Raw genomic sequence first — 15,912 nt, 5'->3', positions numbered from 1 at the left:
TTGTAACTGCACTGGGAATGTTTGGGTGAGTTTTAGTCTGTTTTGCCTTGCTCGCTTTGCTTCAGTCTGTCCCTTACAATTTAAGCACTCTGCCCTGGTGGAGAGGCCTGTGTCTGGCTTTCAAGAACATGCTATCTCTTCATCAGAGACTGTCTTGGCACCTGCTAATAGTCAGTTTGGTGTAGTGGTTAAGTGCGCAGACTCTTATCTGGGAGAACCGGGTTTGATTCCCCACTCCTCAACTTACAGCAGCTGGGATAGCCTTGGGTCAGCCATAGCTCTCTTATCTGGGAGAACCGGGTTTGATCCCCCACTCTTTCACTTGCAGCTGCTGGAATGGCCTTGGGTCAGCCATAGCTATCGCAGGAGTTCTCCTTGAAAGGGCAGCTGCTGCAAGAGCTCTCACAGTCGCACCCACCTCACAGGGTGTCTGTTGTGGGAAGAAGATAAAGAAGAAGAAGAAGATATTGGATTTATATCCCGCCCTCCACTCTGAAGAGTCTCAGAGTGGCTCACAATCTCACAAGAGCCAGTTCAGTGTAATGGTTAAGTGTGCGGACTCCTATCTGGGAGAACCGGGTTTGATTCCCCACTCCTCCACTTGCACCTGCTGGAATGGCCTTGGGTCAGCCATAGCTCTCTTATCTGGGAGAACCGGGTTTCATTCCCCACTCCTCCACTTGCACCTGCTGGAATGTCCTTTGGTCAGCCATAGCTCTGGCAGAGGTTGTCCTTGAAAGGGCAGCTGCTGTGAGAGCCCTCTCCAGCCCCACCCACCTCACAGGGTGTCTGTTGTGGGGGAGGAAGGGAAAAGAGATTGTGAGCCGCTCTGAGACTCTTCGGAGTGGAGGGCGGGAAAGAAATCCAATATCTTCTTCTTCTTCTTCTTTCCCTTCCTCCCCTACAACAGACACCCTGTGAGGTGGGTGGGGCTGGAGAGGGCTCTCACAGCAGCTGCCCTTTCAAGGACAACCTCTGCCAGAGCTATGGCTGACCCAAGGCCGTGCTAGCAGGTGCAAGTGGAGAAGTGGGGAATCAAACCCGGTTCTCCCAGATAAGAGTCCGCACACTTAACCACTACACCACACTGGCTCTCCTGGAGATTGTAAGCCGCTCTGAGACTGATTCAGAGAGAAGGGCAGGATATAAATCTATGGTCTTCTTCTTTTTCAATGGGGGCTTGGTGAGAAATGCTCACCTTTGCTTTCTGCGGGCTTTTCACAGTGAATTTGGGCAGGCTCACAATGGCCGGGGGAGGGGGTATATAGATCTGGCCCCAAAGGTAAGGGCCAGATTTGACAAAGAGAGTCATGCTGCTGTAAAGTATCTATCAATAAAATGAACCTTCTCTGAATTATTGAAGGGACTGACTATTGAGGACTGCCCAGGAGCTGACACTTAGGGGTCCCCACTTGTGTATTTGTGTTCATGATTTGTTATTGTCCTGGGTTGTCACATCACATTTTTTTTAAGTCTTAAATGTAAAGGAAGTGCATTCCTCTTTAGGGTTGGACACTAAGAGAGAATATGATCTTCAAATTCAATAAAAATCATAGAATCATAGAGTTGGAAGGGACCTCCAGGGTCGTCTAGTCCAACCCCCTGCACAATGCAGGAAACTCACAGATACCTCCCCCTAAATTCACAGGACCTTCATTGCTGTCAGATAGTCATCTAGCCTCTGTTGAAAAACCTCCAAGGAAGGAGAGCCAACCACCTCCCGAGGAAGCCTGTTCCACTGAGGAACTGCTCTAAACTCACAAACACCTCCCCCTAAATTCACAGGATCTTCATTGCTGTCAGATGGCCATCTAGCCTCTGCTGAAAAACCTCCAAGGAAGGAGAGCCCACCACCTCCCGAGGAAGCCTGTTCCACTGAGGAACTGCTCTAAACTCACAAATACTTCCCCCTAAATTCACAGGACCTTCATTGCTGTCAGATGGCCATCTAGCCTCTGTTGAAAAACCTCCAAGGAAGGAGAGCCCACCACCTCCCGAGGAAGCCTGTTCCACTGAGGAACTGCTCCAATGGTCAGGAAGTTCTTCCTAATGTTGAGCCGGAAACTCCTTTGATTTAATTTCATCCCATTGGTTCTGGTTCTACCTTCTGGGGCCACAGAAAACAATCCCACACCATCCTCTATAGGACAGCCTGTCAAGTCTGCTTTAACTTTGGTCAGGCCTGCACTCAATCTTTGGTTCAGGAGAGAAGCATCCTGGGTAAAGCCATACTTTATTCCAATGCTGCTAGCTTGAACTCTCCTCACCCCCCTCCTTTCCTTTGTTATGTAGTTTTGCTTTGAAATGGGAATATGTGAAAGAGTTTATCGGGCCTTCTCAGGCTGGGCATCGGGGGAGGTTGGAGCCAAGAGACGCTCAAGGCCAAAGCAGGCCTGAGAAAGAAATTGTAACATCAATGTGTGAATGTGCCCTGCATAGCACCCCTCCCTCAAGAATCCCTTTGAAGTATACCTTATATGATGGCATTCTACTGTATGATCTTTAGTCTTTCAATCTCACTGTAGTCGAGAACCATGATATCAATAAACCAGCTACTTTGTTATCAACAAGGACTCGTTATTGAATCTGCCGACTTGACACAGCCCTTCAAGTACTTAAAGATGGTGATCATATCACCTGTCAGCCACCTCCTCTCCAGGCTAAACATGCCCAGCTCCTTCAACCTTTCTTCATAGAAGTTGCTCTCCAGATCCCTCACCATCATCATTGCCCTCCTCTGGACCTGTTCCAGCTTGTCTATATACTTCTTAAAATGTGGTGCCCAAAACTGAACACAAGATTCCAGGTGAGGTCTCACCAGAGCAGAGTAAAGCGATAGCCATCTCTTCACATGATCTGGACACTATACTTCTGTTGATACAGCTCCAAATTGCATTTGCCTTTTTAGCCACCACATCCGTTGTTTTAAAGCTAAATAAATGTTTTTCATTCTGAACAAATAAATACAATTGGAAAAGAAATGTTCCTTTATAAACACAGCTCAGTAACCTTCTGTTACAGAGATGCCTAAGTATTGGCTGGGATATTTTTTCCCCCCTCCAAATTGTAAACCAAAAATACAGCAGCCTTCTCCACTCCCCTCTCATTTAAGGGATGGGCAACTTTACATTCCTAACGATATTGCACATCCTGCATTCTCTCAGCCAGTTGTTGTAAAATGAATGAGAGGATTTAAAAGCCAGAAACAGCTGGGAAGGTTGGTTTCTATTTACAAGTCACCCGCAAATTAAAATCTTTATTTTGCCGCTTTATTTGAAAAACAAATGAGGCTAATGTATTCTATTTACTGCATGTGTTAGCGGAACATCTGAGAAAAAAAAAAGTATTCGTTTTCCCCTTTTGCAGGAAATTACAATGTGTGCGGTGCTACCTATTAAATGCCGAACGAGTTGCCGAAAGCACTTCTCTTTTTACGCACGTGCAATGCACGCATTGACTGCTCTTAAATTAATATTGCAGAGGATATTAGAGACACGCTGCTCTGTCACATTGCACACGACTGTACAAGTATAGAGGCCCAGGTTCGGTGGTAGAGAACCAGCCGTGCATGCAGGAGGTCACAGGTTTAATCGCTGCCTTTTTCAGTTAAAGAATCCCAGGCTGCAGATGTTGAGATAAATGTTTCAGGACCATGGACAGCACCACTGCCAGCCGCAGCAGAGAATCCTAAATGCGATAGAGCAGTGGTCCCCAACCTTTTTGGCACCAGGGACCGGTTTTGTCGAAGACAATTTTTCCACTGACCGGGGGTGGGGGAGCCCAATGGTTTCAGGATGATACAATTGTGCACTTTATCTCTATTAGTTTGGAGTAGTGGTTAAATGTGTGAACTCTTATCTGGGAGAACCGGGTTTGATTCTCCGCACCTCCATTTGGAGCTGCTGGAATGGCTTTGAGTGAGCCATAGCTCTTGCAGAGCTGTCCTTGAAAGGGCAGCTTCTGGGAGAGCTCTCTCAGCCCCACACACCTTCCAGGGTGTCTGCTGTGGGGGAGGAAGGTGAAGGAGACTGTAAACCACTTTTGAGATTTGGAGTGGATGGCGAGATATAAATCCAATGTCGTCGTCGTCTTCTTCTTCCATTGTAATATATAATGAAATAATTATACAACTCACGGCCCGATTGCTAACAGCTCATGGACTGGTACCGGGTCCACGGCCGGGGGGTTGGGGACCCCTGAGATAGATAACTTTGAGCAAGATGAAGCCTTGTTGGTCTGTCTCTAGCAGTAGTAAAAAGGAACAGCCCAGGAGCACCTGAAACAAAACCTGTGGCCAGGTAGCAACTCTTGTGAGCCGCTGCTCACTTCTTCAAACAACCTTGAGCAAGACGGAGAAGAGTGTATTGCTGCTGAGGACCATACGTGGGCCGCCTCTTCTCTACCAAGTTTGTCCGTCAAACCAGCAAGTCAGTTTTTACACTCTCTCCAAGTTTCTTTAATGGGTTGGTGGTTCTATAGATCAAGGTGAAAAGGTCCAGAACTCATTATGGATAGAGCTCTCTTGGTTGCTTTTTTTCTCCATAGTTTTCATATTGCACATTTCCATGTATTGCTCAAGGACCTTGGAAGATCTACTTAGTGCTTTCTGTGAGGTATCCATTTACGTCTTGGTGTTGCCCCCCATCACAAAAGGGTGCCCTGGTTTACTGAAGTTATATTTGGTAGTTTTGACCTGTTCAATAGGGTTTCCCTGGACTGACCATAATAATTGCTTTTAAGATTTAGAGAAAGCTAAAATCTTTGTTTTCCCATAATTCAGGGTTAACTCGTTGTTATTGAGATAGGTCATAACTTGGTATAATAGACGCCTCAATCCAATTTGGGAACATGACAATAAGATGGCATCATCCGCATATAAAAGGATGGGAACGTGACGGTGAGCAATTTTAGGGGCATGCCCATCGATTGCATATCAAACAGGGGCTAGATCATTTTTAAAAAAAGATTAAAAAGTGCTGGGCCAAGGATACAGCCCTGTTTCACACCCTTACAAATTGGAATTCCCGAAGTTAGATTGCCCTGGAGGTTGTACTTAACTTGACAGCTGGTGCGTGTATACAGTTTTTTAATCAAGGTAAGCAATCTGGCATCCATGTTCTTCCTGGCCAACTTAACCCAGAGCAACTCTCTCGGAACTGAGTCAAACGCCTGCCTCGAGGTCTAAAAAGGCAGCGAAGAGTTTGTTGCCAGATTTCCCACTGTATTTGGAAACTAGGTGTGATAAAACGACACGGTGGTCAAGGGTGGATTTACCGTGGCGAACCCCTATTTGTTCTGGGCCTAGTATGTTGTTTGTTGTCAGCCAGCTTTCTAGTTTCACTAGGAGGTGTTTGGCATAAAGCTTGCCGGAAATAAGTCTAGGGTTGCCGGCCCCGGGATAGGAAATACCTGGAGATTTTGGGGGTGCAGTCTGAGTAGGGCCACCAATTCCCAGTTGGGGGAAGGGAATCCCCTGATTTGGAGGCCTTCCCTTCACTTTAGGGTTATCAGAAAGTGGGGGGGATGTCAACAGATCACTCCATTATACTCTATGGAGACTGGTCTCCATAGGGTATAATGGGGAATTGATTTGTGGGTATCTGGGACTCTAGGGGGGCTGTTTTTTTGAGGTGGATGCACCAGTTATTTGGCATAGATTCTGGTGCTTGGGAAGGGCAACAGTGTGAGGACTTCTAGTGTCCTGGCCCCACAGATGGACCTCCTGATGGCACCTGGGTTTTTTGGCCACTGTCTGACACAGAGTGTTGGGCTGGATGGGCTATTGGCCTGATCCAGCATGGTTTCTCTTATGTTTTTATGTTCTTACATGCTCTCCTTCAAAAAAGATTGGACCAGGGGGTCCAATTCTATGAGCTCCCAAATAAGATGCCCCCATCCTCCATTATTTCCAATGGAAAGAGGGCATTAAGGAACGTGATGGCCAGAACTCCCTTCAGAGTTCAATTGTGCTTGTTCTTGGCTCCATTCCCAAAGCCCCCAGATATTTCCTGAGTTGGACCTGGAAACCCTACTGAAGAGGGCAGGGTTTGGGGAAGAAAGGGACTTCAAATAGCTATAATGTCATAGAGTCCACCTTCCAAAGCAGATGTTTCCTCCAGGGGAACTGATCTCCATTGCCTAGAGATCCGTTGAAATTCCAGGAGATCTTCAGCCACCACCTGAAGGTTAGCAACCGTTGTCAAGCCTTTTTGACTGTTCTTTTGATTGAAGGAAACCTTTCTGCGTTCCAAATTCCAGCCCCTTTTGTACGTGCATTTTGTACTGTTCATTGCACATCTTATGCTATATGTTCTTCTTATTGCTCAGACTGCCATTCAATTTTTTAGTTCTGATCCTATTGCACTATTCATTTGAAGTCCTATGCTGTACGGCTATGGTTTCCCTCCTCCTTTCTGTACACTGTAATCTGCTTCAAGTCTCAGGGAGAAAGTGAGCTTAGATACCCATTTTCTGAGCTGGCTCGTACTTGGTTTGCCAGGTCTTACTTGACTGCCAGTGGGGGACTTTTTTCACACATGTGTAGTGTGCATGGGGCAATGACATCACCTGGTAGTGACATCATCACCCCCGGGCACTGTGTGCAGGGGACGCTCTAGCATTTGGGTAAAAAACCTCTATGGCACCATAGAGTTTTTTTTTATCCAAATGCTAGAGCATCCCTCACATGATGTGCCTGGCATGATGGCATCACTTCCAGGTGATGTCATCATATTGGGCACATTGGGTGATGATAGAGCTCTTTGGGGGTGGGGTTTCCTCACCAGCCACCTCCATGCTGGGGGTTGGAGGCCCCAAAATGGGGGGAAACCCCAATGGGGGTGTGGGAATGGGAACCTTGGCTCATACCCTGGAAATCTTGTTGGTTTCTAAAGTGCTCCTGGATTCTAATCTAGATGTTCTGCTACAGATCATAACACAGCTATCCTCTGAAACTATCCGTGAGAAAAGTGGGCAATACATAAGCTCGGGGCTTTTTTTTTTTTTAGCAGGAACGCACAGGAACACAGTTTTGGTTGGCTTGGTGTCAGGGGGTGTGGCCTAATATGCAAATGAATCTCTGCTGGGCTTAGTCTACAAAAAAGTCCTGTGTGAAACAATGGTGATGTCAGGGTGTGTGGCCTAATATGCAAATGAGCACCTCCTGGCCTTTTTCTACGAAAGAAAAAAGCCCAGCATAAGCTAAAGTTGTAACCATCATCTTCACAAATCCCAAGCGACCCTTCACATTTGCAAGATTATGCATGGGATAGAGAAGGTGTCTCATTTTCTCACAATAGAAGAACTTGTCGACACTCAATGAAATTGCTGAGCAGTTGGGTTAGAAGAAGAAGATGATATTGGATTTATATCCCGCCCTCCACTCCGAAGAGTCTCAGAGCAGCTCACAATCTCCTTTACCTTCCTCCCCCACAACAGACGCCCTGTGAGGTGGGTGGGGCTGGAGAGGGCTCTCACAGCAGCTGCCCTTTCAAGGACAACTTCTGCTAGAGCTATAGCTGAGCCAAGGCCATTCCAGCAGCTGCAAGTGGAGGAGTGGGGAATCAAACCCGGTTCTCCCAGATAAGAGTCCGCACACTTAACCACTACACTAAACTGGCTCTAGAACAGATCAAAGAAAGTACTTCTTCATCCAAAAGGTGATTAACACGTGTAATTCACTACCACAGGAGGTGGCGGCGGCTACAAGCAAAGCCAGCTTCAAGAGGGGATTGGATAAGCATATGGAGCAGAGGTCCATCAGTGGCTATTAGGCACAGCATATTGTCGGAACTCTCTGTCTGGGGCAGTGATGCTCTGTGTTCTTGGTGCTGGGGGGGGGGGGCACAGTGGGAGGGCTTCTGGTGTCCTGGCCCCACTGATGAATCTCCTGATGGCACCTGGGTTTTTTGGCCACTGTGTGACACAGAATGTTGGACTGGATGGGCCTTTGACCTGATCCAATATGACTTCTCTCGTGTTCTCTTATGTTCTCTTACAGAGGCAACAAAGGCCTGTCTCTACATCCTAGAAATCCCAAGGCTGCAGCAATGCAGATCCCATCATGCACCAGTCAACACAGGGAAAATGGGATTCCATATAGGGTTGCCAATCCCCAGGTGGGGGCAGGGGATCCCCCGGTTTGAAGACCCTCCCTCTGCTTCAGGGTCATCAGAAAGCAGGGGGAGGGGAGGGAAATGTCTGCTGGGAACTCTATTGTTCCCTATGGAGATTTATTCCCATAGAAAATCATGGAGAATTGATCTGCGGGTATCTGGGGCTCTAGGGGGGCTGTTTTTTGGGGTAGAGGCACCACATTTTCAGTATAGCATCTAGTGCCTCTCCCCAAAATACCCCCAAAGTTTCAAAAAGATTGGACCAGGGGGTCCAATTCTATGAGCCCCAAAAGAAGGTGCCCCTATCCTTCATTATTTCCTATGGAAGGAAGACATTGAAAAGGTGTGCCGTCCCTTTAAATGTGATGGCCAATTATGCTTGTCACAGCCTTGATCTTGGCTCCACCCCTAATGTCTCCTGGCTCCACCCCCAAAGTCCCCAGATATTTCTTGAATTGGACGTGGCAACCCTAATTCCACAGGAACATCATTCGATTCTGCAGTCAATAAAAGCTACATTAGGAAAAGGCACGAAGCAGGCAAATTACCAATGTGTACAATTTATTTCTATGTCTTATTTTAGCTCATTTTTAATTGCCATTGTGTGTTTTGGGCAGAGTTTAGGGTTTTTCTGGACGCCGATCGTGAAAAGAGCATTCAGATTTGCTGACAACTCATAGCCAACAGAGATACGGAAGTAAAAAAAAAAATACAGTAAAAAAACAAACAAACCAGAAGATCTCTAATCTTTGTGGATGACATACAAGGATATAATAAGGCCCTTCTGTACCAAACCAGTGGTCCACCCAGTCCGGCATCCTGGTTTCACTCAGTGGCCCACCAACAAGACATAGAGACCAAGGCCTTCCCTGATGTTGCCTTCTGACACTGGCATAGGGTTGCCAATCCCTTTTAACAGCTGTCTATGCCAGTGGACAGCACAACAGCCATCGGCAGTGAATCACACAGTTGAATTTCACTTAAGCAAAAGAAAACACTTCTTTTCGTTTGCCTAGCCCTACAGGGTTGCCAATCCCCAGGTGGGGGCAGGGGATCCTCTGGTTTGGAGGTCCTCCTCCTGCTTCAGGGTCATCAGAAAGCAGGGGGGAGGGAAAAGTCTGCTGGGCACTCTATTATACTCTATGGGGCCTGATTCCCATGGGGTATAATGGAGAATTGATCTGTGAGTATCTGGAGCTGTGGGGGAGCTGTTTTTTGAGGCAGAGGCACCACATTTTCTGCATAGCATCTGGTGCCTCTCCTCAAAACAACCCCCAAGTCTCAAAAAGATTGGACCAGGGGGTCCATTTCTATGAGCCCCAAAAGAAAGTGCCCCTATCTTTCATTATTCCAAATGGAGGGAAGGCATTTAAAAGGTGGGCGGTCCCTTTAAGTTTGATGGCCAGAACTCCCCTCAGGGTTCAGTCATGCTTGTCACACCCTCACTCCTGGCTCCACCCACCAAGTCCCCAGATATTTCTTGAGTCGGACTTGGCAACCCGATAACTCTATTGTCTATCAACTTCATTGGCCGCCCCCTAAGTTCTATGGAATAGGAAGAAAAAGTTCTGTTCAGCTACATTTCCCCCCTTGTGCATAGTTTTTTTATCATCTCACCCTTGGATTATCTTCTTGTGAAATTGAAAAGCCCCAGAATCCTTAGCCTTTCCTCATACAGAAGGTGCTTGAACCCCTTAATTATTTCATTTGCCTTTTCCTCTGTTTTTCCCAGCTCTGCAATATCTTTTTATGAGATACAGAAACCAGAACTGTATACACTATTCTAAATGAAGCTGCACCGTAGATCTATAGAAAGGCACTACATTATTGGTTATTGTATTTTCAATCCCTTTCTTAATAATCCCTGGCATAGAGAAATATTGCCTTTCTCCTGTTATAATAGCACACAGAGTCGTTATTTTCAGCACGCTCACCACCTCAACCTCGAGATCTCTTTTCCTCTCCCTCTCCGCTGCTTTAGAGAACATTAGCATATATTTAAAGCCAAGGGTGGAATTCTAGCAGGAGCTCCTTTGCATATTAGGCCACACCCCTGATGTAGCCAATCCTACAATAGCTTATAAAAAAGAGCCTTGCAAGTTCTTGGAGGATTGGCTACATCAGGGGTGTGTGGCCTAATATGTAAATGAGCTCCTGCTAGAATTCCATCCCTGTTTAAAGCACTGGTTGGGTTATACTAGCAGGGACAGTGAGAGAAGGGCACTTTAGGATTGTAGTAGGTTGATCAAATAGACTTTTCTCAGTTAGTGTGTGAAGCACAAACTCTGAGGTAGATATACAGCATAAGAACATAAGAGAAGCCATGTTGGATCAGGCCAACGGCCCATCCAGTCCAACACTCTGTGTCACACAGTGGCCAAAAAACCCAAGGGCCATCAAGAGGTCCACCAGTGGGGCTAGAAGCCCTGCCACTGTGCCCCACCCCCCAAGCACGAGAATACAGAGCATCACTGTCCCAGACAGTTCCAACAATAAGCTGTGGCTAAGAGCCACTGATGGACCTCTGCTCCATATGTTTATCCAATCCCCTCTTTAAGCTGTCTATGCTTGTAGCTGCTGCCATCTCCTGTGGCAGTGAATTCCACATGTTAATCCCCCTTTGGATGAAGAAGTACTTCCTTTTATCCGTTCTAACCCAACTGCTCAGCAATTTCTTTGAATGCCCACGAGTTCTTGTATTGTGAGAAAGAGAGAAAAGTACTTTTTTTCTCTACCTTCTCTATCCTGTGTATAATCTTGTAAATCTCTATCATGTCACCCTGCAGTCAACGTTCCTCCAAGCTAAAGAGCCCCAAGCCTTTTAACCTTTCTTCATAGTGAAAGTATTTCAACCCTTTAATCATTCTAGTTGCCCTTTTCTGCACTTTTTCCAATGCTATAATATCTTTTTTGAGGCGCAGTGACGAGAATTGTACACAGTACTCTAAATGAGGCCACACCATCGATTTATACAACATGACAACTGGGATATTACGTAGGGATTGGTTACTCCCTCTTTTCCGTCATCCTGAATAGAGTAGAATTTGGGGTGGTTTACATAAAAACTTACTTTAGATTTCAGTGTAGAAACCCAGTGACAATACGGGAACTGGTGGAATTCAACAACAACAACAAGAAGACTGCAGATTTATACCCCACCCTTCTCTCTGAATCAGAGACTCAGAGCAGCTTACCATCTCCTATATCTTTTCCCCCCACAACAGACACCCTGTGAGGTGCGCAGGGCTGAGAGGGCTCTCACAGCAACTGCCCTTTCAAGGACAACTCCTGCGATAGCTATGGCGGACCCAAGGCTAATCCGGCAGCTGCAAGTGGAGGAGTGGGGGAATCAAACCCGGTTCTCCCAAATACGAGTCCACACACTTAACCACTACACCAAACTGGCTCTCTGGCAACCACTACACCAAACTGGCAACAACCCCAAAGATACATGATTCATCCCCCTACTCCATTTCTGTAGTATGCTTCACATTATCAGATTCACTTCAAATTTCATTTTAAATGTGATTTCTGTGAGCATTCCTACTTGAGAAGCTCCTGGTGCATTGTACCCCATTTATTTACACCCGCTGTGTTTATGTGCCTTTTATCATGGATTTTCATCAGAGGTTTTTTTTTTTGGGGGGGGGGGTTGTAGCAGGAACTCCTTTGCATATTAGGCCACATATCCTGATATAACCAACCCTCAAAGAGCTTACACGGCTCTTTGTACAAGGCCTACTGTAAGCTCTTGGAGGATTGGCTACATCAGGGGGTATAGCCTAATATGCAAAGGAGTTCTGCTACAAAAAAAGCCCTGATCTTCATTAATACAAGCTAGCCATCAATCTGAATAGACTGAGCTGCATTTGTGTCCATGCAGACTTCCAGCTCCTTTGCACAGACTTATAACCCAAGCATCAGTCATCAGTCACACCCATGCATCAGCCATCAATCAGACCCTTGGAGCTGTTTTGAGATACCACCAAGTAACAGAAGACAATCACAGTGACAGCACTGTTCAGTTGGAGATGGCCTTCTCCAACTGAATGATGCTATCTCTGTGGCTGGCTCCCATTACTTGGTTGGTATCTCAAAACAACTTCAAGGGTAGTCATGGTTTCTAAGGTCCAAGGATAAGATATGACAACGTGAGAAGAAAATCTCATTCTGTCAAGGAGGGCTGCCCTTGGTTGTACAGTTGTCATCTTCCAGGTGGCACCTGGAGATCTCCCACTATTACAATTGCTCTTCAGATGACCAAGATCCATTTTCCCCAAGAGAAAATGGCTGCTTTGGAGGGTGGACTTTATGGCATCATATCCTGCTGAGGTCGCTCCCCTCCCCAAACTTTGCCCTCCCCAAGCTTCACCTCCAACCCAAAGCTGGAAACCCCACTTGGTTGAGATCAAAGCAAAGGAAACACAACCTCCCCATTCACTGATGCATGTGCATGCGGACCCAGTTGAATGATGTGATGGATGTCCGTCTCAGAGACCTTGGAGTTACCTGTACAGGTACTTCTCCCAGAGCAGGCCGACCCAAGAATACATATGCGGGGAGGGGAACAGTGCTCATTCTTTCAGAACAATGCCATGGATTTAAGGGGAGGGGGAAAAATTATGAATGGAAAGGCATAAGGACCGGAAGAAGACTAGACAAAGGCTCTTACTTTGTTTTGAAGTAGAACGCTGCACAGATCATGCCCACTATGACTATGCCAAAGACGATACAGGAAATAGACAGCACCTGCCGCTGGTAAATCTCTTCGCTCTCTGTGGACAGTAAAATTGAGAATTATGGAAACATGAAACAGCAACATCCGCAAACACCAGGCGTTTTCAAGGGGTGATGCAGCACAACAAATTGTTCCGACTGAGAAGAGGGAACGGGGGATTTGCAGGTTATAAGGGTGGGGAATACCCATTAGTGGAGGCACAGGACCACTGCTTTAAAAAGGCATGCTCCAGTCAGAGAGCTCCATCTATTAGCCTCAGGGTATAGATGGAACTCTGACTGGGGCAGTGATGCTTTGTATTCTTGGTGCTTGACAACAGTGGGAGGGCTTTTAGTGTCCTGACCCCACTGGTGGACCTCATAAGAACATAAGAGAAGCCCTGTTGGATCAGGCCAATGGCCCATCCAGTCCAACACTCTGTGTCACAGAAGAACATCAGAGAAGCCCTGTTGGATCAGGCCAATGGCCCATCCAGTCCAACACTCTGTGTCACATAAGAACATCAGAGAAGCCATGTTGGATCAGGCCAATGGCCCATCCAGTCCAACACTCTGTGTCACAGAAGAACATAAGAGAAGCCATCTTGGGTCAGGCCAATGGCCCATCCAGTCCAACACTCTGTCACACAGTGGCCAAAAATCCCCAAGTGCCATCAGGAGGTTCAATAGATATTGTTTACCTTGACTTCCAGAAAGCTTTTAAGCTTAGAGAAACAATGACTGAGGGGTGACATGATAGAGGTTGACAAGATTCTGCATGGGATAGAGAAGGCAGAGAAAGAACTGCTTTTCTCCCTTTCTCACAATACAAGTACTCGTGGGCTAGAAATGGATAAAAGGAAGTACTTCTTCACCCAAAGAGTGATTTAACACATGGAATTCAATGCCACATGAGGTGGTGGCAGCTACAAGCATAGATGGCTTCAAGAGGGGACTGGATAAACATATGGAGCAGAGGTCATTCAGTGTCTATTAGCCACAGGATATAGATGGCTCTCTCTTCCTGGGGCAGTGATGCTCTGTATTCTTGGTGCTGTGGGAGCAACAGTAGGAGGGCTTCTAGTGCCCTGACCCCACTGGTGGATCTCCTGATGGCACTTGGGTTTTTTTGGGGGACAGAGTGTTGGACTGGATGGGCCATTGGTGTGATCCAACATGGCTTCTCTTATGTTCTTATGTGACACAGAGTGTCAGACTGGATGGGCCATTGGTCTGATCCAACATGGCTTCTCTTATGTGACACAGAGTGTCAGACTGGATGGGCCATTGGCCTGATCCAACATGGCTTCTCTTATGTTCTTATGTGTCCCATTGTCCCCCAAAGCCTTACAATGTGCCGTGGCACCTTCTGCTTAAAATTGGTGTCAATGCATCATATGTTTTCCCAAGCCACGTTCCTCTGAAGACAGGGAAACTTGTGATACAGCTGTGTCAAGTTGCAGAGGAGTGTCACAACAGTGGTGGGGCCCTGGCATGGGAATACTCTTTTCGGCAGTAGTATTGTGTCGCCTGTAACATACAGACCTGCCAGTAGGCAGCCGCGTTGGTCTGAAGCAATAGAACAAAGCATTAGACAAGTGCACCTTTAAGACCAACTAAGTTTTATTCAGAATGTAAGCTTTCATATGCCCTTAAGCAGACTTCATCAGACAAAATGCATGGGATGGAGAAAGTAGAGAAAGAAGTACTTTTCTCCCTTTCTCACAATACAAGGACTCGTGGGCATTCGATGAAATTGCTGAGCAGTAGGGTTAGAACAGATAATAGGAAGTAGGAATAATAGGATAATAACAGAAGTACTTCTTCACCCAAAGGGTGATTAACACGTGGAATTCACTGCCACAGGAGGTGGCAGCGGCTACAAGCATAGCCAGCTTCAAGAGGGGTTTGGATAAAAATATGGAGCAGAGGTCCATCAGTGGCTATTAGCCACAGCATATTATTGGAACTGTCAGGGGCAGTGATGCTCTGCATTCTTGGTGCTTGGGAGGGGGGGGCAAAGTGGAAGGGCTTCTAGCCCCACTTGTGAACTTCCTTTCTTTTTTGGCCACTGTCGGACACAGAGTGTTGGACTGGATGGGCCATTGACCTGATCCAACATGGCTTCTCTTATGTTCTCTTATGTTCTTAAAATGGGAAGGGAAGCAACAATTCTTAATATAAGTGGGCAGTGTAGAATCATGGGAATGTTTTTAGCAGATTAAATGAATCACAAATAGGGATCTGTGTTTGTTAGTGTTAGGACAAGGCAGGGCTGAAAAAAACAAACAAACCTGGAGGGTGATAAAAAGCAGACCTGCTCTTAGCTTTTGTTTCTAAAACAGAGTTTCTGTTTTTTTTAAAAAAAACCCAGAATTATTGGATTGGATTTATATCCTGCCCTCCACTCCGAAGAGTCTCAGAGTGGCTCACAATCTCCTTTACCTTCCTCCCTCACAACAGACACCCTGTGAGGTGGGCGGGGCTGGAGAGGGCTCTCACAGCAGCTGCCCTTTCAAGGACAACCTCTGCCAGAGTTATGGCTGACCCAAGGCCATGCCAGCAGGTGCAAGTGGAGGAGTGGGGAATCAAACCCGGTTCTCCCAGAGAAGAGTCCACACACTTAACCACTACACCAAACTGACTCTCAGGTCTTATGTTAGGTTTCATTTCAAGGAGCTCTCATGGATCTAGGAAAAAATGGCTATGAAAACCAATCCCATTTCGTTTCAGTGATAATGACACAGTTCTTCAGAGAGCATTCAAATAATATTAAAGGGAACAGAAAAAAGGAAAACAGCAAAAAAAGAAAAGCAGTTGTTTATTTCTTCAACAGGACTGAGGGATTATTAAATGTCACAAGGCTCACTAGAATCCAACCATTGTCCCTTTCATAAATATACACAGTCTTCTTTTTTTTCCCCCTTTTGGAGTGCATGATGCTTCAGTTCTCAGATCCCTTGTTGTCCCTCCGGTCCCCAAGCGCACAAACAACATAAAATGCTGAAAGATTTGCAGCCCTGAAAAGAAAGGAGCAAAACCAAAAAGAACCCCCCCCCCTCTGGATAGAAAGAGTTGGACA

General features: G+C 46.3%; 1 protein-coding gene across 2 annotated transcripts in view; it reads right to left on the bottom strand.

Moving 5' to 3' along the window:
- LOC132573533 (pro-neuregulin-3, membrane-bound isoform-like) overlaps positions 1-15,912 on the bottom strand; it is a 1,173,232-nt gene that overhangs the window by 69,623 nt on the left and 1,087,697 nt on the right. For both annotated transcript variants that reach the window (XM_060241045.1, XM_060241046.1), the window contains exon 6: positions 12,787-12,889. In XM_060241045.1, coding sequence (XP_060097028.1) covers positions 12,787-12,889 — 103 coding nt within the window. The remainder of the gene's footprint in view (positions 1-12,786; positions 12,890-15,912) is intronic.

This window comes from Heteronotia binoei, chromosome 6 (assembly GCF_032191835.1).
Source record: "Heteronotia binoei isolate CCM8104 ecotype False Entrance Well chromosome 6, APGP_CSIRO_Hbin_v1, whole genome shotgun sequence".
Taxonomy (NCBI): Eukaryota; Metazoa; Chordata; class Lepidosauria; order Squamata; family Gekkonidae; genus Heteronotia; species Heteronotia binoei.
Note: the sequence above shows the minus strand (reverse complement) of the source record. Positions and strands in the feature narration are given on the sequence as shown.